This window comes from Pyrgilauda ruficollis, unplaced genomic scaffold (genome assembly GCF_017590135.1).
Source record: "Pyrgilauda ruficollis isolate IOZ18807 unplaced genomic scaffold, ASM1759013v1 scaffold29, whole genome shotgun sequence".
In the NCBI taxonomy this organism is placed as follows: domain Eukaryota; kingdom Metazoa; phylum Chordata; class Aves; order Passeriformes; family Passeridae; genus Pyrgilauda; species Pyrgilauda ruficollis.
In genome coordinates, this window is record NW_024524266.1 from 9,973,844 (window position 1) to 9,996,113 (window position 22,270).

The 22,270-nt window shown below is 37.2% G+C and overlaps 1 protein-coding gene across 1 annotated transcript in view; it reads left to right on the forward strand.

Moving 5' to 3' along the window:
• Positions 1 to 6,283: 6,283 nt before the first annotated feature.
• The window catches only part of CDKL5 (cyclin dependent kinase like 5), a 76,238-nt gene continuing 60,251 nt past the window's right edge, over positions 6,284 to 22,270 (forward strand). The window contains exons 1-2 of the mRNA XM_041472502.1: positions 6,284 to 6,463; positions 6,995 to 7,029. Coding sequence (XP_041328436.1) covers positions 6,400 to 6,463; positions 6,995 to 7,029 — 99 coding nt within the window. The 5' untranslated portion in view covers positions 6,284 to 6,399. The remainder of the gene's footprint in view (positions 6,464 to 6,994; positions 7,030 to 22,270) is intronic.

The window sequence follows — 22,270 nt, forward strand, 5'->3', positions numbered from 1 at the left end:
TTATCTTAAAAAAAAAAAAAAAAAAAAAAAAAAATTCCTGCTCTTTGCCTAAGAATATATCACTAAGCCAAAGTGTGCTTTTACTTCAACTACAAATGTTGGGCACTTGTATTGGATAGAAATGAAAGTGTAATGTGGCAGGTGCCTTGTGCCAGAAGAAACTGCGAAGGTTTTGGTTTCACAGGTTGCTGTTGAGAGTTTTATCCTCTGCACACTGATGATTTTCCTTCAGAGCTGCCACAGGAACAGCGAGGCCCACCCAGCATGCGCCAAGACCGGCGTCAACTGCGTAAGGAGCTGTCACACCCACAATAGACTTACTTGTTAAGGTTCTTACTGGAGAGCAAGACTAAAATGGAAGCAAAATTATCTTTCCTGTCCTCCTGTTATGACTCATGGGAGCTGCTTTTGTGCTCAGTGCTTTCATAATCAGTGTGCTTATTTGTCAGTATGGTCTTAGAAGCATCCTGCTAAGCACCCACTCTTTTTGAGTTGGCCACAGCTGTTAGGGAAGATCGTGAATCCTGTGTTTTAACTCAGAGAAGTGAATTTAGTTCATATATCCAGGATGAGCTGAATTTATTTTTGAATCTGTACTTGGATACAAAAAAAAAAAAAAAAGAGCACTCATAGAAAAAGATAAAACAAACCAAATCATTATTTCTGCCCTGGCCTTCAAGATTAGTCTTCTTTTAGGAATTTAACCAAACAGGTATCTTGAATAGTTGGCAACTGATTCACCCTTTTCCTAGTTGTTTGCTTGCTACAGGATAGAAGCTGTGTTCAAGTTCTTCCCCCATGCAGTCCTGGTCCTGTGGCCATGGAGATCTGTTGCCTTTAGGCCAGTTGAGTGATGATGCCTTCCCTTGATGTATAATCATTCAAATGCATTTGCAGGTTTCAGTGTGTCAACAGCTATTTAAAAACCCAAAACTAAAAAACCCCAAGCAAATTCTTCAAAAACCAGCAATGGTGAAGTCAGGGTCGAATGCTGATATTATTAATGTCAAGAAAAGCTTTCTGGAGCTGAATTTTAAAATCTGTGGGCCTGTGCAAGGAACCTTGGTGTTTTGCTTTTACATAATTTGTTCAACTTTGACAGATTTCTAAATTTTGTATTTATTTTCACCAGCTGTTCTTTTCATTCCTAATTTTTTCTTATGAGCAGAGGAGGATAGATTGAAGTTTCAAGTATGAAAAATGGCTTGCTATAATTGTTAAATTCTTGTTGCTTTTTATCTCTTCAGCTTTTTCTTTTTTTCAACTTCCTTTTTGTGGATTTCTTCATATTGTGAAATCTTGATGGCTCTTGCTCCAGAATCTTATCTCATTTAGAACGTCTACTGTCCCTCCATAAAATGGAAAAATAATGTGGTAGCTTTTTTTCCAAATTATGGAGTGAGATTGATACAATGTCACTAGTAAGATTGGATTATTTTCCTCTCCATTCCTTAAGTCAGAATGTTACTGCTCGTTTCCTCTTCACAGCTTTTCATATACTGATTTTTTACTTCCTGATCAGTAATTTGTCATAATAAACCTGACACATTCCGCTGGATCAATAAATCAAAAAAAAAAAAAATCTCACCTATTTTCTTTGCCCTGTCACTTGTGTTTACTGCTATAACACTGAATTGGTTGTTTGTAGCTCTAACTAGAGTTTTCCTGGAAAACCTCAATGAACAGAGCTACGTGTATATTGGAGAGGAAAAGTCAAGGTGCTGAATGATGCACCATTGCTAACAGAAGTGGTTAATGCTTCTTTCATCCATGTAACTTCTTTGACAGAAGACATGCCAGGGTGTGGATTAATGCATAACCATCAAAAGATGGTATGGTATAAGTTCTTTACATTTGTGTAGGGATCTGCTGTGTTGTTAATGCACAGATGAAAATGTAAATGAGCCTCTAGAAATTCCTAGTTGTGGCCTCTTGGTAGGTAAACACAATAAATAAAACAGATTAAGTTTAATTCTTGTTTTAGAAGAGGAAGAGGGATGTATTATCTGCTGGCAAGAAGCTTGTTTAAAAGCTCATGGATGACTTTGAAGTCAGAAGTTTGTAACTAATTTCGGCGGAATGCAGATTGCATTCTGTCATGATATATGAAATTAACTGAATACTTGATTTTCAAGATGAAGGTATACAAATTTAACTGTATTTCTAGAACAGTTTTACTTCTCTACATTTTGTGAAGCCAAACATCTACCTCATGTGTTTCATAATTCTCACTAAGTGTCTCTACTAAAATCTAACTATGTAAAAAGTGCTTTTCTCTCCACACTGATATTGATGATTATGAAATAAAGAATAGCATTTCTACTTATGTTTGAGGCTTTGGGTTGAGTGGTTAAGTCCGATGCTTTTGAGTGATGCACTAGAATTCTTAATGGTCCTGAAGGGAGAAGGAGTTATGGAAAAGCTGGGTTTTTTCCCCACTGCTTTAATTTCAATTCAAATGATCAGGTACCATAATGCTGTAGTATTCCATAAGCTCATTTCGAATATGTTTGTATGTTTTCTGGGATTTACGTATAAGCCTTACATGCTATTGCAGAACAGCTACTTTTGTATTAAAGTCTCACACTGTAACACTTCTGGATTAAATAAAACTAATTTTTTTTGTGTTCATCTCATGGCGTTTCATTTTGCTGTTGGCTCTGTGTTTTGTAGAATATCATGATAATGTTGAGAGCATCTCAGAGGTCTGTTTGTTTAATTAATAAATTGTTGATGTGCTGTGAATCTGGCTGCCTTAGAAAGGGGTATTAGGAGAATGACTGCTATTTCCATACTGAGAGCCTTTGAGAGGTAGATGATGGCCTTGTTTCCACTTCTGCAAGGGTTATTCTAGCCAGCAAGCAACTTAGGAAAACAAAACAGTGTGGCACTCAGTGCAAAGAACGAAACTGTGGCAGCTATTAGGTTTTCCTTGTATTAGCTAAGGTTTTCCTTGCTATTTCCAGTGTTCAGCTTGAAAGAATCCAGCCTGTCCTCACTAAGTTACAGAATAAAGTCATTCTTGCTGTGGATAACTCTCTTGAAATTACGTTTTTGTTTAAGCTTCTGTTTTATTTAAGCTTTTGTTTAAACTTCCAGGTGTTTTTCCTTGTTTTTGTTATTACAGTTACTCACTCTGACATTCATAAGACTCTGTGTCATTCATGGAGTTTTGAGTTCATGTTACCAGATTCCCTGCAGGAATCAGTGATTTTCAAAACAATCTTAACAAGGCCAGTGCCTTTTGAAAAACAGGAGAATCCCAAACAAAGGGTACTGCCACTGAACAAATATTTTTAGCAGCTTGATTTTAATCTTTCAGCAGCTTTTGAAGACAAAGATCTCAAATCAGCATATAAATTTTGTCTAGAGAGTAAATGGGTCTAACTAGTCTGACTTCTCTAATGTTTGAATTATAGCCCAGTTTGAGGCAAAAAAATTGGGGCAAAAAGTGTTTGGGTATGAATCCATACTACTGGGTGCCACTAGTCATCTTTCACTAGCTTTCCTTTTCATTTCAAGATTAAGTTCCCATGAAGTGCCCTCAGGAGCAGAATTGGGCACAAAGCTGCCTGGAGCTAGTGTAAAAGAGGGGGTCACTCGAGTGCAGTTTGCTTTTGGGAGTCCCCCTGTGTGCGTCTGTGTTACCTGTGATGTCGGTCAGTCATGATGCACTTTGGGGAGATTTAGGGAAGCTGGATTGCGTGTTTCTTTGGGCCAGTTGAAGTGTGTCACTAATGGTAAGTGAAAATCACTAAGTGACTTGACAGGGTTTTATCTTTAAGGAATTACATGCAAATGCTTCTCTAGGCACCATGAATTCAGGGGCAGCAGGGGATCAGCTTTCTGTGGCTCTTCTAATTGAAAGTGAAAAGGGAAGATGGTATGTGATCACTAGGGAGAAGAGGTATAGTATTGAATATCATAGAATTTTAAGAGTTAGAAGGGACCTTAAAGATCATCTTCTCCCAGCCCTCTCTGCCATCTGCTGGAACACCTCCCACTAGACAGGATGCTCAAGGCCTTATCCAGCCTGGCCTTTAACACTGCTGGGGTTGGGGATCCACAGCCTCCCTAGTTGGGGGATTTCAGGAAGGAAGATTAGCTGCTTGCAAGTCTAACCTTTGTTCCCAATAAAAAAAAAACTAGAATTCATACTGAATAAACTTGCAGAACTGAAAATAAAAATAATGGGTCACAAGCTGCAGGCCTGCATAGCTTTAAGGAGTTTATGAGAAATTTAGGAATTATGCATGAGGGACAAAGGAAACTGCATCTTAATTTCTTCTTGAGCTTTTGGTACGTTATCTCGTAAGTTGCTTTACTGTTTCTTCATATATCTAGGAAGTATTGTGTACACTGATAGGCAGAATGAAAGTGTACACTGATAACATTTGCAGATAAGTAATCAATTTATCACAAACCAATTTCTGGAAGGATTTGTCAGTGAATCATGTTGGGAACTGAAGTAACAGATTTGGAGATGTTACCGAATAGTGCTGATAGAAAACAATATATGTTTTCTGACTTTTCCTTTCTTTCTGGCAAATAATTTTGGTGTTCTGAACTTGGCTGACCAGTTTTGTTGTGCGTGTCTCACATTATGGTGGCACTAATGGTTGTTTCAAGGTCTCTGTAGCAGTATTTCTGTCACTCAGCTGCAGCATGGGGACAGGCAGCTGCACCCTGTGCCTGGCACCAGCCTGTTCCAGTAGAAAGCTGAAGCAGCTCAGTGTGGGCTCTGTTCTCATGTTGATGGGTGCAACTAAGCAGATGCTCCTGTTTTTCTAGGACCTCATTTTTTTTAAGTTCGTTAGTGTAACCAGAAAGTCTGGACAAACAGCAAAAAGGCTTTTGTGAGGAGATGCCAAATGAAATAGGAGGAGAACATATGGAAGGGAAAGGAAGGAGTATTTTGTACAATTCACCAGTGAAGAAAAAATTGATTAATTAAAACAGTAAATTAAACCACTGAAATAATTAATAAAGGACTGGGCAGCTTTTTCTAAAAAACAAAAGCAAACCAGAGAACCCTAACTATCCCTTTAATTTGCAACTCACTGCTTTGTTTTCAAATCACTGTGGTTGATTAACTCTGGAGTTGCTTCTGAAGTAACAACCCCTCCCCACATGATCTGCCTGTGTCTTGCTGAAACAAAAGTCATTGTGATTCTCCTCCACCCTTGGGTTGTCCTTTTGTTGTGTATGACCTGGTCAGCACTGGGCTTTTGGCCAGCACCCCTGGCTTACAGTGACATCCCATTTGTGTGAGCTGAACCCAACATTATTGGGTCACACTCACCCATTGCACATAACTTAATTAAATGTATTCACTTCCATCCTGCCATCCTGGTCTTCATGAGTAGGTCTGTCCTTGAGTCACTGAATTGTAAAGATGGTATATTTCCAGTTCATGGTGAAACCAGTTGAGGGTTTTTCTTTCCCCATTTTTGAATGTCGGATATATGCCTTTAATATTTAGGGAGCAAATGCAGTCTGAATTAATAAAATCAAACTTCTAGTAGAATAGCAGAGTAGGGGTAAGCCTAAAACACCCAAAAAACCTTTGTTCTTTACCCTGTGTATAGTTGCTTAATTTGAAAAATTACTTCAGTGTTTGGGGAGCACTGAAAAAACCCTTTGAAGAAATATTTTTTCTGTTTATCACGTTTCTTTAAATAAGTTGATAATGGAAATAATTTGAAAATTTCATTCCTAGTCAGTCTAGCCAATTAATTTCCTTTTACTTTTTTCTTAATAATCACAGAAAATAGTAATAGAAAGCTGTTTTCTCCTATAGAGTGTTCTTTCTACCATATCCTTTTTATCATTACAGTGGATAAACAAGAAATTAACTAAACAAAATTTGTTTCTGTACCTAGCTATCAACATACACCAAGTGGACCATAAGTAATTATAAGCTTATTTTTGCTTACTGAGGTAGTTCCTGACAACATTTTTGTTTGCCTCTGTTCTGTAGAAAATTACTTTATGCCAGTTAGTTAGCCTTGCAATAGACATCCTGTGTATGGGATTACAAGGCCAGCTGTTGTGTCAGATGTATGGTGTCAGTGGATTCTGTCCATTTTACCTCTTCTGATCATAAAATGTAGAAGTAGATTAATTGTCTGTTAAAATTGTTAGACTGTGTTGGTGTGATGTCTGTGTACCATTGCTTTCTCTTACTGAAGTAAATCAAACTTCTAATTATGTTATTTTCTGTTCTTTCCCCAGGAAGCTATTGATTGCCTAGAAATTAAAAGAGGGTGTGAGAAGTCTGATTGATCAAGGTGAAAGTTTTTTTCCAAGAGCCTTTTCACAACTGCCTTTTGCAAAATCTTCAGTCGGTCCTGTTTGTGCCATGTTTTGTGGCTCTCACCGTAAGAGGAATTTGTCTTGATGAAGATTCCTAACATTGGTAATGTGATGAATAAATTTGAGATCCTTGGGGTTGTAGGTGAAGGTAAGTAGTATCCTAATAAAAAGATTAATTAGAATTTTTAGATTTGACTTAGATGATAATGAGTTACCAACTGCAAAATTTTTCTTGTATGTGTTTATTTTCTATAGCTTCTGGCTAATTTCCGTGTCAGATGGATGAAGAAGTTTGGAAGCTGAAAGGAAGGGAAGAGAAATAGAACAGTTTTGTGGGGGCTTGGGGTTTTTTTGTGGTTTTGGTTTTTTTTTCCTTTTAAAAGTTTAATGTATTGATTTCTCATTGGTGGTACTAGGGAGATGCAAGTTATCAAACTTAACTGCAAGCATATTTTTTAAAAAATAATTTCAGTGTTTTAAAATCCATTTACTTTTGAGCAATTTTTATGGAATTGTTTCAGTGTACAGAGATTTAGTACCTGTATATGTATGTTCAGGATAATAATACTGGGAACAATGCTACTTCTATAGTTAGGAGGTTGCTGAACGCTGTTTTATCTTGCCACTTTTAATTTTTTTCTGCTTTGAGATGGCTTATCTCTCATCTTCTCTGTTTCAGGAGCCTATGGCGTTGTACTTAAATGCAGACACAAGGTAAGTGAATTACTCTTCAGTCAGAGGGAAATGTTGGTGTTTGAGTGAAGCAGTGACTGCTGATGAGAACTAGCATGTTAATATGTATGAGACATGGCATGTGGGGTGGGCTTTTTCTTGCAGTAAGTTACTTAAAGCAATCTTAATTGCAAGTTTCAGGGGAAATGGCTATATCTAGTACCAGATCTCATTTTGTTGTGTGTTTACTGTTTCTCTGAAATATTACTAATATTTTATTAATTTCAACTTAGAGAGTTTTTGGAACACAGTTTATGCTCAAGCAGTCTTAATTAGAATGCCAAACAATTTGCCAAATACTGCTGTAGAAGCACTTGGCTGTCTTGGAAGGGGCAGGGGAGAGAAACGGGAGTCCATGAGGGATTTTGACATCTGTAAGATGATCAAATGGCAGTAAGAAAGCAGTGACTTTTTTTGGTTGTTGATTTTAATTTGGAAAAGGAAGACGTTAAAAAGGAAAGAAAAACAACAGTTTGATACAAAAACGAAGTTTGGCAACCTGTCTACTCTATTTTAACTAGTGTGTAAGATGGATGTATCTAAACTTGCTGCTCAACAATACAGAACTGACACAAACAAACTACTTTGCTGTCTTTGGAGCTGCAGTGTAGTCATTTAACAAAATAACTTATCTGAAGCAAAACATTTCAGAATCACAGAATTGTAGTGATCCAAGAATATCTAAAAGTCTTTTTATGTAGTTCATACCTTTTTTCTAGAAAAAGTTAGGACTGTGCAGAGGGTTTATGTTCCTATGGTGGCTTTTAGCGTGTACACAGAAGGGCTTTTGCACACAGTGTATGGTTCTATCTGGTGTGTCTTATGCTGTTGTACTGACTAAAAAAAGGAAAAAAATAAATTGAAACTTATGTTCCTCTCCAGCTGAAGCCTTGTTGGTCTTGGGGATGTATAACAGTCAGTAGAGTGACTTAGGTAAATTGGATCTTTTTAGATATTTATAGTACGAAAATTCCGGGCAGGTAGTTTGAGAACACTTGGGTAGTGATGATACGGCTTGTACTAGGCATCTCTATTCTTTATGGAACGTAACCTCAGCCAGACTCAATAAGTTTCTCAGATTTCCTGCATTGCTGAGTGAAATTTAAGCTGTGCATGTCTCTTCATGCTCACGCAGAAGAGTTCAGTACTCTAAAAGTATGGTGTATTGGCATGGTAGTCTATTGCCCAGGCTCCTATGAGAATACCTTGCAGCGCACCAGATGACTGGAAGGAAAGGCTTTCCTTTAGCAGAGGAAGGTGTTCCAACAGCCTGTGTAAAACTGCTGCCTGCCTTGTGAGCATCTACATTTTTTGGTAGTCATACCATTTTTTTCTACAGCTTCATCTTAATGGAAACAGCTGTGCAAGAGGTTTTATACAAAGTGGTATTGCTTTAAGCTTCTAGCAAGTGGGTTTATTAAAACGTAGTTTCCAGTTTTTGGAGATCTGAAGGAAAGGTGAGGCATGTTGCTGTTTTCATCTAACTGATTTATGATTCTCACTTAAAGCAAGCTGCACTGAGCCTCTGAGAGCAGATGAGTTTAGGAGCTATTTTACCAAAAAAAAGAGTAACTGTCTAAAAGTTAAATGTTGGCCTTTCCTACTTGTATAGGAATACAAAGATTAAATACACTTTCATACAGTCTTAACAGATTTACCTGGAAATGCAAGGATGTATGGTTTGGGGGGGTTTTGTTGCATTTTTGGGGATTTTGATGGGTTTTTTTGGGTTTGTTTGTGGTTTTTTTTGTTTTGTTTTGGGTTTTTTGTGTTTGGTTTTTTGTATGATTTTGTTGTTGCTGTTGTTGCTTTTGCTTTTTTTTTTTTAATTTACTGTTTGGCTGCTGGTGGGCATACTTTTGAATGTAGAAGTATTTATATTAATGTTTATAAATAGTGGTAATATGCCAGGATCAAATTCCCAGCTATTTTAAGTCAATATATCTCCACTGTATTGTTGAGAGGGTAAATTTTGTGTGAAATGAGGAGCCAGCCCTTAATTGCAGCAATTTTCCAACATATAATCCACTAGTGCTTCAGTAAATATATAGCTTTTTACCTCAGTGCATTTCACTGGCATGTGTATATAAATTTAAGTAGGAGAGAATGGCACAAGGAACAAATACCTTGTCATTATTATATGTGTTTTTCCTTTGCTAAAGGAACATTACCAGAAAAGCTAAACTAGCTCCTCTAGAATAACTGTGTTTACATTATTATACAGCCTGTTTTTATCCCAAATCCTTCATTGCTATTTTTGGTTTGTGCATAAAGATTATTTGTTTATCTGAGGATTTTTTTCTGATGCTAAGCTAATGCAAATAATGTTGAAAAAAAGCAGAGATCATGTTCTGAAAAGCTTTTTCCTATTTTTTCTTTTAGCCGGAGGATGTTTCCTAGGGAAATACACTGAAGTACATTGTGTTTGAAAATACTGGAAATACATTTGATTGTTGCAAACTATTTAAAAAGGCTGTCTTGGCTTATTTGAATTTTGGCTGTTTTCTGGAAAGAGAAGCCGCTTGAACAGTTCAGTAGTGTCAGAGATCATGGCTGAGGAAAAGAATCTTTGCTAATGTTTAAGACTTGTCAAATGTTTGCCCTTTAAATAAAACCAGTATCCATTTTACAGAGTGGTCTTCCTGCTTCATACAGAGTTGTTGGGCAGCAATATGATAGGAAGATGCTGTGGTAAAGCCATAGGTCCCCAAAGATGGGCACATGGAGAAAGAAACCTAAAGAAAATTAAAGAAAGAATTAAACCGAAAGCCAGTATGAAAAGGAAATGTTACACTGTGAGATAATGAACTGTGTTTATAGGAGGAACACTGACAATTGCAGCTGCAAACAGAGTTTATAGAGATGAGGTGAATACATCCTTAGAGGCCTGAGGTAAGTGGAGAAGATGATGATTCTGGAGCAGGGGTTGTTTGTTAGGATGAGGCAGAGCTCACCACAGAGCCAGGCTGCAGACGAGCTCATCCGAGCAGGCAGTCAAGCCATGAGAGGCATTTGGAGAATGCTCTCAGGCAAATGCTCTGGTTCTTGGGCTGTCATGTGCAGGGCCAGGAGTTGGACTTTGGTGATTCTTGAGAGTGCCTTCCAACTCAGGGCACTCTGTGATTCTATGCCTATATATATATATATATATTTGTGTGTATAAATTGATGGTGGTTTTTGAGGTTAGCCAGGTGTGTAGGAAGGTGTGTGGTGATGCAGTTTCTCTAAAAGCACAGTTGAAATGGATGAAATCTCCTTGACTTCTCCTTCTCGTACAGTGAAGTGTGTTACCAGAGGCCTTGAGACTAAGGGTATACAGTTTAATGATTTGGAAGTTTGGTGCCAGTTGTTCTTATAAGTCCAACATCTCCTACCTAATGAGATGATTTTTTGGTCTTTTATTTTAGGAACATGTCTGGTTTTGGTGGTTCTTAATAGTATGAAGCATTTTTAGACCTTTTTATTTGATATAAACACCACTTAATTCCCATATTAAAAAGAAACAAAAAGAAATGTTAGTTAGAATTATTTGGCACTTCAGTGCATTGAAGCAGAATAAAGAATAACCTCTGGAATAGGTTTAATACTTCCAGGCAATGTCTTCTTAGCCTAATATTTAATTTTGTCTTGTTTGAGCCTTCTGTAATACTCTTGCATTGCGTTCTGGTAAGTTGTTTGTCTGCCTCAGAATACATTAAAGAAATATTTGCTGACTCCTTAAAGAAAGGTACATTTTACTCATTAGAAAATATAGTGAATATGCATATGTGGCAGAATCATTACATTTCTTTTGCATATCTCAGCCTTTTTTATGTCTTCTATTACTAGAACCCCTACGGATCAGCAGGGTCATGGTTTTCTTAGTTTTCCCTTTGAAACCAATATTTTTTTTGTTTGTTTGTTTCTGCAGGTAATCCACTTCTTCACACTTCACACTATTTGTTTGTGTTTGAGCAGAATCAGGAATTCCCCTCTTACCAATGCTGGCCAACTTGAGAAAGTTTTCCCATGGCCATCACTGTGCTTAGAGGAGGTAATTCTTGTAGAACAACCACCTCTCATAGACTCCTTTGCTCTTCACAGGGCTGTCTCCAAGCAGATCCCAGAGCAAGGTGAAATCTGTTCTTTTGAAAGTCCAGGGCTGTATTTCTATTGTCCCTCTCTCTTAATTATTTTAGAATCTTAAATTCCACTGTCATGGTGGAAATGCTGTAATACCCATAAGAAAGGAACACAGGCTCTGTAAATTGTAATTTAAAGTGCTGCTTCTTCAGCAAGTATTAACTTCACTATAATAAAGTAAAAGTGGAACAGGTGATCTTACATCCCTTCAGATGCTGGGAATCTTCAGTTGTGCGGCATCGAAATGGCCTCTAATCAGAGTGCAGCATACTGTGAAGACCAGTCTGTAAGAAGGGTTTATTCTCTATTTTCATTATTCAAGCTGTTGCAGGATTCTTTTAAAAGAAAAGTCCTGATCAATTCTATTGTCAGACAGAAAGATGTTCTCAGGAGAACTTGTTGCTACATCCCTGGATAAAGGCAAGGCCACACAGGTTAGGTAGTTTCAGGTGCCGAGTGGGAGCTGCTTGCAGGCTCCTCTGGTACAATGACCTGGCTGGGTTTGTCCTGCAGTCCAGCTGAGCCTGGCCACCTCAGGTGAGCTCTGATGTGCATCACTAATTCCTCCTTGTACAGTGGTCTTCTGTCAGGGTGCACACACAGTGCCTCTGAGGTTATCATCAGCCTTCATGTTCCTCTTGGTTCATTGATCAGTGTCAAGCAATTGCCTTCTCTGTTTTCCAAAAATATGATTGTCTCCATCATGCTGTATTACCCTTGCAGCAAATGTTGGAGTGTTTTAAGTCCTCTGTGAAAACTGGACTTTATTGTAAGGCTTCCCTTAAAAAGGCTTTATTTATTTTGCTCTCTTCATAAGGTGCTTTGAAGAAGGTGTTCTCCTGAAGTAACCTGTGTTCTTCTGTCTACCAACCCTTTTGCAAGAACTTTTGACTTTTGTCTTACCTGTTTGAAAGCTAATGTGCATGCATTCAAGCCCCCTTCTCCTCTGCAAGGATGTCCTTGCCTTTGTAGGATATTTAACAGAAGATGAGCTGTGTCTCTTGTGGCAGAGCTCTTGTCACACAAGCTATTCCACTACATTTTTTGTACCCCTAAAGAGTGTGCCATCATCTAGGATGACAGGTGGTTCAGATAATGCATATTTCTAGAACTGTGCACTCATTCCTAGTTCCTCCTGGTCTTTTCTCAGAAATTTTATGTACAGGCACCAGGAACCCGGTCATGTTGCTTTCATAGAGCAAATGAGAACTTCATACTTACAGAAAATGTGGGTTTTCTCTAATATTGTCATAAAAGCAGAGTTCTGAATTTCCCTGGTGGATGTTAGAATCCCTTTTCCAACTCTTGTGTCTGCTGATGTTGTTAACACCTTTGCGCTTCAAATCTGCCAGCCATTTTTAAGTCGTTGAGTTCACCTTTAGTGTCAAAATTAAAAGGCAAGTGTACTTGTTTGTAAAAGTTGCAGGTTTTCTCAGTGTGCTGTATTTTTTCATGTACTTTCTTTAGATTTGGCTCTCAAGGTTCCTCAGCTCCCCAGCATGTGTTGAGTCAAGTACTTGGACTAAAGAATACAGTCACTGCAGTTTAGCTTTTATGGTATAATCTTTTGTACTGAAACGGGTACAGCTCTTTTTTGTTTTACTTTGGATGTGACTGATATGAAAGTAGTTCCTGTTTAGTTGATTGAGAAATTAAATGATGAGTAAATGAAAAATTTGAGTTCTCAAAATGAGACCGGATTGCTGCCTGTGTTTTTTCCCCTTGTCCTCAAATTTTTGCTGATTTTTAAAAATATGTAATTAAAAGCAATATGCTAATTTTCTCAATTAATCAAATTTGGTTTGGCTTTGTGGCAAGATTTTTGGTTTTGGTTGTTGCCAGGGTAAAATCTCTGTGCAGTGTACTGTTTTCTGTCAGTAATGGCAGCTTACCTATGGAAGATTATTCCATTAATGCTGTCGTTCCTTGGGCTAAAGCATCATATCACTGGTGTTTTTTTATGCCAAAATTTGTGTGAAACACATACAATGAATATGAGACTTTTTGGACCTTCTGGGTAAATAGAGTTTGCCAGTAGTAAAAGTTTGCAGTAGTCAGAGCTGAGATCTGTCCTAAGTATTATGTGAGGAAAATAGAGCTGTTAGGCAAGTGATAGTGCTCAGAGTCATAGTAACTCTTTAATAACCACTTGCTTCAACTTCACTATGAGGCACTGAATAACCTTTTGAATTCCTTACAGAATTCTGGTGTGAAATGTTAGATATAGAGTATTTTTTGGTGGACTTCCAAACTCCACTTCCATGGCATTCCCTTGAGTGCAGCAGTGAGAGGCAAGCTTGATTAGTGCTGGTTCACTTCAGGCATTGCTTTCTATACATGTAAGAATCACACAGTGAACACCTGTAACTGCTTCCTGTGCAGGGTAGATGTGAATATGGTATGGGCAGTTTATATAGCTTTTATTTTTCATTGCTGCATTGTGACATTTGTCTTTACCTGAATCTCTTCTAAAGTCCTCCCAGTCCCTTGTGGCAGGGAGAAACAGACAATCAGATAGCATTATATCAATGTGGTTTTAAATATGATTGCTGTCAATAAAGTGCTGATTTACATTCAAGTAAGTAGAAGATTCATATGTGTACTGTGAGTGCTGCAAAGATCAGACAGTTGTGCAGAATGGAGCATAGAAACTGAATTTGTTGAATTCCCACAGCTCGAGCAGACCACTGCTAATTCAGTCTCCCCTTTCACTCCCAAGGTGGGCTATAATATTCTCTATATCACACTACCACTGCCTTTTATTTCTTTTCCTCAAATTCTTATTCCCAAATCTCTGTCATTCTTCAATTATTTTTAAAGAGTTTTTTCATAGTACATTTCTTAATAAAAAACATTAAAGCACTAATTTTGAGGAAACTATCAAATTCTAAAATGATTTGCCCACACTACTAAAAAGAAAAAAAATAGATCTTTGGTGTTGTCTTAATTTTCTCAAAGTCTGAGTCCTGGGATTAACTGAACTGAACATTGGGATTCACACTTGTAACGCTATGTAGGATGAGGGGATGAGGTAAGGTAGTTCCAGATCTTTTTTTCATTTCTTTTATTGTTTTCTGTCTTTTCCTTCTGCTATATGTTGCTAAGATATGCTCTGTTTCACAGTTTTATTTAATTTGATCTTATATAAACCCTTGCTATCTTTATCAGTCACATATAATGATTTCTTTAAGAGGGCCTGGCCCTCTTAAAGGGCTCAACAAAGTGGGCCTGAATGCATTTTTAAGTGGGAGGGATCATTCCAGAGGGAATGGTAAGGGAGGTTTCAGTTGGATATCAGGAAAAGGTTCTTCACCCAGAGGCTGGCTGGGCACTGGAATAGCTCCCCAGGGAGGTGGTCACAGTACCAAGCATGACAGAGTTCCAGAGGTATTTGGACAATGCTCTCAGGACCATGGTGTGATTCCTGGGGTGTCCTGTGCATGGCCTGCAGTTGGACTCGAGGATCTTTGTGGGTCCTTTCCAGCTAAGGATATTCGATGATTTTATGAAAGATAATGGTTTTTGTTAATAACATCAGTCACTTTGTAGCCATATGAATAGAATGATGCTGCTTTGATATCTGCAGTTGTGCTTTGTTGTTTCTGTGTTGTTGAGTCTTTTCTGACAATCCAGATTGGTGATTGAAAGTTCCCATTCCCTTACCTCCTCCTTTGTGTTTGTCATGTTATGAGTCCATCAGATATGGATGGTATTCATTGCTAAAAATTCTCATTCTGTCCCTCCTTTGCTCCCCATAGCTAATATTTAGAAATGGAAGGTGCAGGGCAAAGATAAGAGAGCTTTCAGTGTGGAGAAATTAACTTGCTGTGGAAGGGGATACTAAAATTTTTTTTCTTTTCAGATGTGTTCAGTTTAAAGCAGTACAGTGTGAGGGTGTTTGCTCTCAGTCCACAGATTAAGATGGCTTAAGTTGGCTTGTCCATTATAACATTTCATGCAGTACAAAGCTGAGGTGCAGAGACACCAGATGCTGCAGAACATTTTCAAAACAAGAAAGGTGAGGGAGACAAACAGGGAATCACCCTTGTACTTTGGTAATGGAGGTAGGTGAAAGAAGCATAGAAGCCTGAGTTAAAAATAACAAGAGTGATTCATCTTGCTTTGGGAAGATATGTAAAATGTATTGCTGATGGTTTTCAATTTAAATTAAGTCAAAGACAAGCAATTTGTTGCAGTCACAGTATCTCAGATCAGTATTTCTTTTAATCAGACAGTTTCTTCCAATTGGTCACACTAAGGACTCTGGATAAACCAGACATCTTTTGCCCTTTTTCTTTTGTTTCTTAAGCAAACTGTTTGTATTTTTGATACTATTTTACATCATCTTTTATATGAATTATTGCTGTGGCTACTGGTGTTGCTAAGTGAAAGGTTACTGCTTATGCCACAACTAAGAACTTCTCTTGGAACATTGCCAGTAAATAAACAAGCCCCCTAGTAGTTGCTGTAAAATCCATCTGCAAAGGGATTATATATCATTACACTTGTAATAATACAGGAATCATATTCAGACCTGCAGCAGTGTGTTCTGTGGCTGCCCTTAATGGCTCTTAATTGCAAACAGCTTGTAGAGCTGTATCTCATTTTAAGGTCCTTGTAAGTGAAATCTTATTTTTAAGTGTGGATGTGATGAGCACCCAAAGCAAGGCTATCCGTACAAATAATTTTTTCTTGCAAAAAGTTGAAAATTTTATGCTGATAATTAAAAGTTTAGGAACATGATTACAGTATTTCTTAGAAGCAATAGCAGAAGAAGTTTAAATAGCTGAGTTTTGGAGACCTGATGTAGGGTCTTGGATCATTAGGAAAGTAGCAGTGCAAGCGAGGGAATTTATAGTTAATGCAAATTATTATATGGGAGAGAGAGCAGCATATGGCTAATTATAGGACTACATCTGTAGTAGTATGAACTTGGTTGAATATTGGATTACAATCTGGTCTTATCAAATTGCAAATTACTGTGCAGCATAATTGATACAAACAAAATGGTATCTAAATTTTACACTATTTGTTTTCCTGTGAGGGATTCTTGTGGAGTTTTTAAACTTTTCTAGGACACATGAGCAGCTCTAAGAGCATGATTAATCATTGATAATGTTAATCATTGATTTCTGGAGACTCTGTATTTAAACAAAGGCCACTAAGAGCATAACTCAGTGTTTCAGAAGATCATTCATGTAGATTGTTAAATGTACCATGGTAAAAATTATCATCTGTCTGGCTTTCAAAATTATTTGTATCAACCAAATTGGTCTAAAATTTAAATACACTAAAGTGTCTTGAATATGCTATTTACATTACCTTATTTTCTTAATTTTTTGGGGTGAATTTAAAGTCCTTTTTTTTAAAACTCAGGAGTCCTGCAAAATGAGCTTTGACACTAGGTAAAACATTCACAATAACAGTGAAAACTTTCCTGTAATTTCATTTTTTTTCTGAAAACTGTAGGCTCTTCTTGGCTCTGCGTTTTTTCATCAGAAAAGATTACAGTGTGTTTTTAAATAGTAAGTTGTCTCTCTGAATGTCCTGGTTAAAGCAATTGATATTTCCTTGATTACTCATTTCTACATAATTCCTAACTCATGGAATACCTTCCTAAAATAGAAAAAAAAACCAAAAAACACTTTCTATTCTTTTTGAATAAAAATTCTTGGAATTTTTAACTTCTTTTGAAGTATAGTGGTATTTACTTCTCATTCAAAGCCTGGATAACAATAAATGGGGAAGAAGGAAAGTAGTTTCCTTTTATACCATTACAGCTGTTAAAATCTGTACAAATTTGTAAATTCTTGTGCAGCGGACCTAATAATTGTACTTACAATGTGTGGTTTGATCATAGCTAAAAACCTAAGTAAGGGACTAGACAAACCTGGCATCAGACTGTGGTAATGAAGAAATTTTGGATACAGTGGGAAGGCAGGCTGAGCTCTTCAACAGAGGCCAGTTTTGCTAAGACTGCTTTGTGTTCTTTTTTGAAAGCAGTTGTTAAATATTTGCACAGAACTGGAGTAATTCTTTATGAGATCTATGCCTTATGCACATATTACAATTCTGAAACTCTTTAAAACACATACTTCTTTTTGCTGTGAGTAGCTGCACCTGGGCAATAAAGCTTGATGAGTCTGCTGCTTGGTTTTTTTCAAGAATAGTCCAATTGCATGCTAGCTTCTCATTTTCTAAAGTATATCTACTTGTGCTTTTCTTATTTAAGATAAAAACTAAAACACTGTCTGGATTTATAGAGTATTTGCATTTTTACTATCCCTGATTCATTTTTGTTTAAATTGCTAAATTAGATCAATTTTTATGCCAGTCCCTTTTAAGCCCTAGCACCATAGAACATAGTGGCTTTACTTTGCCCATTATGAGAAATCACACAGTTTATGCAATTTTATTTTCACTTTTTCAGATGTATAGCAAAGTGAGGATTTGTTTCTGAACAGAACAGGTAACTCCTTTTTGGAAACAGATACCAACATTGCTCTCCAATTCTATAGTTGTTTGCACTTGAAAAACTTTGATAAGACGTCTTCTGTTTCTTCATCCACAGGAAGAAAACTAATTTCTGTACAGTACTGGGTTAGAAAGATTAGTGTAATGAAGTTCAGTGTCTGTCTTGCATAAAGGGAGGGTGAATATTTGCAGGTCTTGAAGTAAAATAATTGTACTCATGGATGCCCATTTCTTCATGGTTTCATTCACTTGTACTCTCATACCCACACGCTTAAGAGTATAAAGGGATGCGTGTGTGTTCCTGAGAGGTGTCTGATTTGGGCAGTAACTCCAGCATGCAGGATGGAGGACAAGGGTAAGGAGCTTTCATGTCCCCACTTCATCTCTGAAGTTCCTCTGGGTGGTGATGACAAGCTAGTTCTTACATCTTTTGTGTATATATAATGTTTAGACATTGTCTGTTGTTATGGGATAGTCCTTAGCTTCAGTCTTGCTTTCTTCAACTTCCATGGGTCTGTTTTCTGCTTTTCCTTCTTTGGAGTTTGTGTTTGAAATGTATGTTCATAATCTGTTTCCTTGATGGGCTAACAGAAGATGGGCTCATATATTACAAACTGCAACCTTGCGGCCATCCTCCTGTTGAGGGGTGCATGGTCTGCTTGTGAATCAGCTGTGCTGCAACCTTCTGGCCTTGGTATAATGTTTTACTCAGTTTTACTTTTGAAGCACCATCCCATGAACAATATTCTTGATTATCAACAGTGTTTTTTCTTCTCATGCTCTTGCATGCCTGTGTGTGCACTCTCTCAGTTCTTCCCCCAATATCCTGTTCATACCCTGATCTGTTACACACTCCTGCAGCAGAAACAAGATGTCTGTGTTCTCTGAAAAGCTGGTTGTTCTTTTTTCAGTTTTTGGCATAGAAGTGTGCTGCCTTATTAAACAGCTCTCCTAATTCTTCAGTCCAGAAAGAATCCTTACAACACTGAGAACTCCTTCCCAAATGCATATTATGAAGCATATTTTTCATGCAGTTCTAAAAACAGAAGATTACCACAGATTCCAGTGTGCTGAAAATTATTTGCAAAACAGTTTTCTTAGACTTAACTTTGGCTGAACAGGATTATCATCATTATCAATTTTCCTTTAGGTTATAGATGGGCTTTTAAAAAATGTGGTTTTGAGGTATGACAGAGATAGGTGATATTTTTAAGTGTGATAATGCACTGAGATGTGGAAAAATGAAATTCGATAGGACCTAAAAAACTTGACTGGTTCCACCTACCTCCTCTTTTGACAGTATGCATCTTGACCAGGAGGCAAGCTATCTTCTTGAAATCAATTAACATTTCCAACAGAGATAGAGTAATGCCATGTTTATGCACAGAAATATGTTGCAGGCAATGCCATCTGCAGAGCATAGCTGACTAGCTGCTGCTTCTACAGGATCAAGTTTTCTGTGACTGTTTGTGTTAAAAACTCATCCAAGGGGTGCCTACCATTTTTTCTCCCTCAAAGCATCAGCCAGTGAGGAATGGTGTTAAGAAACATATACAAGATAGTGTCTGATGGACTTGCACCCTGGGCTCTGAACCTGTTCTAATTTTGTCCTTCGTGCTTCCACTGCTATAAATGTTGTTGCAGTGCTAAGGAACTATTTGGGAAGCAAAAGAGAATCAGTAAGAGCTTCCCCAGTGTCTTTTAGAAAGATGAAACATAGGCCAAACAACACCCATCCCATGGGCTCTAGCAGGTTTAAAAAAAAAATAGAAAGTGAGGGAGGGACATTTCTCCTCAGAAATTCTGGGGTGTAGTGCCCCCTTCATCCATATTCCTTAGGTAACATAAAAGAGAATGCAGAGTAGATGTCTAGATGATGGCAGGATCAGAGAAGCAAATCAAGGGTGATCAGTCTCTGTTTCTATGTAGTAGGGTTCTCAATGAAATGGATAATGTTTAATATATATTGTTGTAGATGAGCTTCTGTTCCTTTACCAGCATCCTTCCGATTACACCTGTGCACATGTACAGAGCTGTGCACAAGTGTGCATGCACACACACATATTTGTTTAATTAATGAGTTACAGCATAGTTGTCTCTTCTGGTCAGTTTTAGAAAATGTTGCTATAAATTCCTTCTGTAGCTTCTGCAAAGGTTTTTGTATGTATTGGTTAGCACACTGTAGCACTTTTCATTTTTATGGATGTAAGGAGAACTGAACACTTGTGTCTCAGTATAAAATATGAATGGCAATAAATCTGTTCTTTTATCGAAGTATATAGCAGGCATGTACAAGGCTTTAACGAAAATATGAATAAAAATTTCACAGCCCAAGTCTTGTGATTATATTTTCTCAGCTTTCACTTGTTTCTTCATCTGAAGATTGTGTTTCAGGAACTTTCTGAAAATTTATCCTTATTTCTAGAGTGTCTTGTGTTTTTTCCTAAATATGTTTGTCTGAACAAAGACAATCTTTTACCACTTGAGTTATTAAAAGAAAAATGGAAATGAAAGTTCTGTTTCGTTTTATAGCTCTGTATCTACAGTAAACAATAAGACCTAGAATTTTTCAGTGGAAGAACATGCTCTTGCTGAACAGATCTGGCTAGGAATCAAATTATGAGGGCATTGTTTATTCTTGCAAAGAACAAATATGTGGAAAGACAAAAGTGAAGGAATAATTAGGTATAGGAATCTCTTATCTATAGATTTGTTTGAGGTTTTTCTCTTGATTTTTAGACTGGGATAGGTTAGCAATTAACGTTCTTCAAGGCCACCTTCTTATTTTTTGAAGAGGTGGTGATAATTGGCTATTCAAACTACCTGAATAAAACCTGTGTGATGAGACTAATTCTTTTTCTTTTTTTTTTTTCTATGAAGATTTCAACTGCATTTAGCGTAACCAATTTACTTATTTGCTAACTTTTTTATTTATTGCTACATATCCAGAGCTACTGCTATATTATTTTATACTGCAATGTTGTGGAGATAAAAAAAAAAAAAATCACACCCAGAATCATGTTATGATGAAACCAAGTCAGATTTAGCACATTCAAGCACAAATGCTAGTCAACAAGCTGCTGTTAGAACTATTGTTTACTCTCTGTACCACCAGAAGGCTTGCTACTATATCAGTTTACAAAGGACAGAAGGCACCCTTCCTCTGAGGGAGCTTTGTTTGCCATATCTGCATCTAAGTGCTGCAATGATGCTCCAAGCTTACTTGTACAGGCTTAGCATTTGGAATTTTTGTAGTAATCTTAAATCAAATCTGAAGTAAGAATCCTGTTACTGAACATTAATGAGAAATTTTGCTAAGTAAAAGGTTCAAAAGCTTTACTCCACAAAGAATCATAAAACTTTTCCAATTGTTAATTCTTCTTTCACCTCTGTTTAAATGAATATTTATAGTTCCTTAGAATTGAGAGAAGTATGGCTCTAGGAGGTGAATATGCAACATACATTCTAAATGCAGAATTTTCTTATGAAAACCTCTCATGTTAAATATTTGAGCTCTTGCTGAAGGATCTGATCTAAAGCATTCTTCTGGAGGCTTAACATAAGGAGAAAAGCTACTTCTAATGGGGCCTTATTTGCAAGTTATTTAGAGTTTTATTGATCTCAGGTAGTACCTTTAATTATACCAGAGAAAGGAAATGCAAAGCTCATAGCAGGGATGCTTATAGCTTCATGAAGATCCTAACCTGTGAACATATACTTTATTCTCTAATATGCAGGTGAAAGAATGATGAGCTTCAGAAATTCTGGTCTTGCTGCTAGTTATGCCAGATTGCTTTGTGGGATGTGAGAATTGACGCTGCAGTTACGTTGGCAATGGAGATGTTCTTACTTCGGTAGCACAGTTTGGAATACTTTGTGTTTCCAGCATGTTAATTACAAATACAGTCCAATGAACTGTGATCATCTTCATGTAGCAATGCAACTCAAAAATAATGATCCAGAGAAAGTAATATCCTTGAGGTTACTAGTCTTGGTAAGATTTGGAAATGTACCTTAAAAACAAGTGCATACATGTAAGTTTATGCATGCAAAAATAAAACATTCAGACAGAAGGGCTGCAAAGTTAAGTAACTTGGGTGGAATTAATCTCACCCACTGTTTCAGTGCTTAGGTCTTGCATAACCAATCTCCCTCATTTATATAAGTTGAGAGAGTCCAAAATCCGAAAAGCAGCTCTTACCATCTGGAAATTATTAAAACCAGTAACCTTCTGGCCAGATCTTCTCTCCCTCCCCTGCTTTTACTAAGTGTGGGGAAAGCTTTGACAAGTCACGCTGAGTCTCTGACTCTTAGCTGGCTAAAGCTAAATGAGATAGGCTCTACCTTAGGAAATATTTGGCCTTATATGTAGATTCATTGAGTCTTTTAAAACACAGAATATAATGGTTCTCAGTTTAAATTTAGCCTTGGAGGTTATTGTTTCTATTTTAGGCCTGGAGAAGGGCTTCTTTTGCATACACCAGTATTTCTAATGAAAGAATGCTACCTTTTCCCCTCAAATACTGCCTTGCTTATATATACTGTGATAAACTTACTTTCCCCCCCCCCCCCCCCCCCCATAATTTTCTAGACTTCTCAAATACAAAATTCATGGAACACCATATGG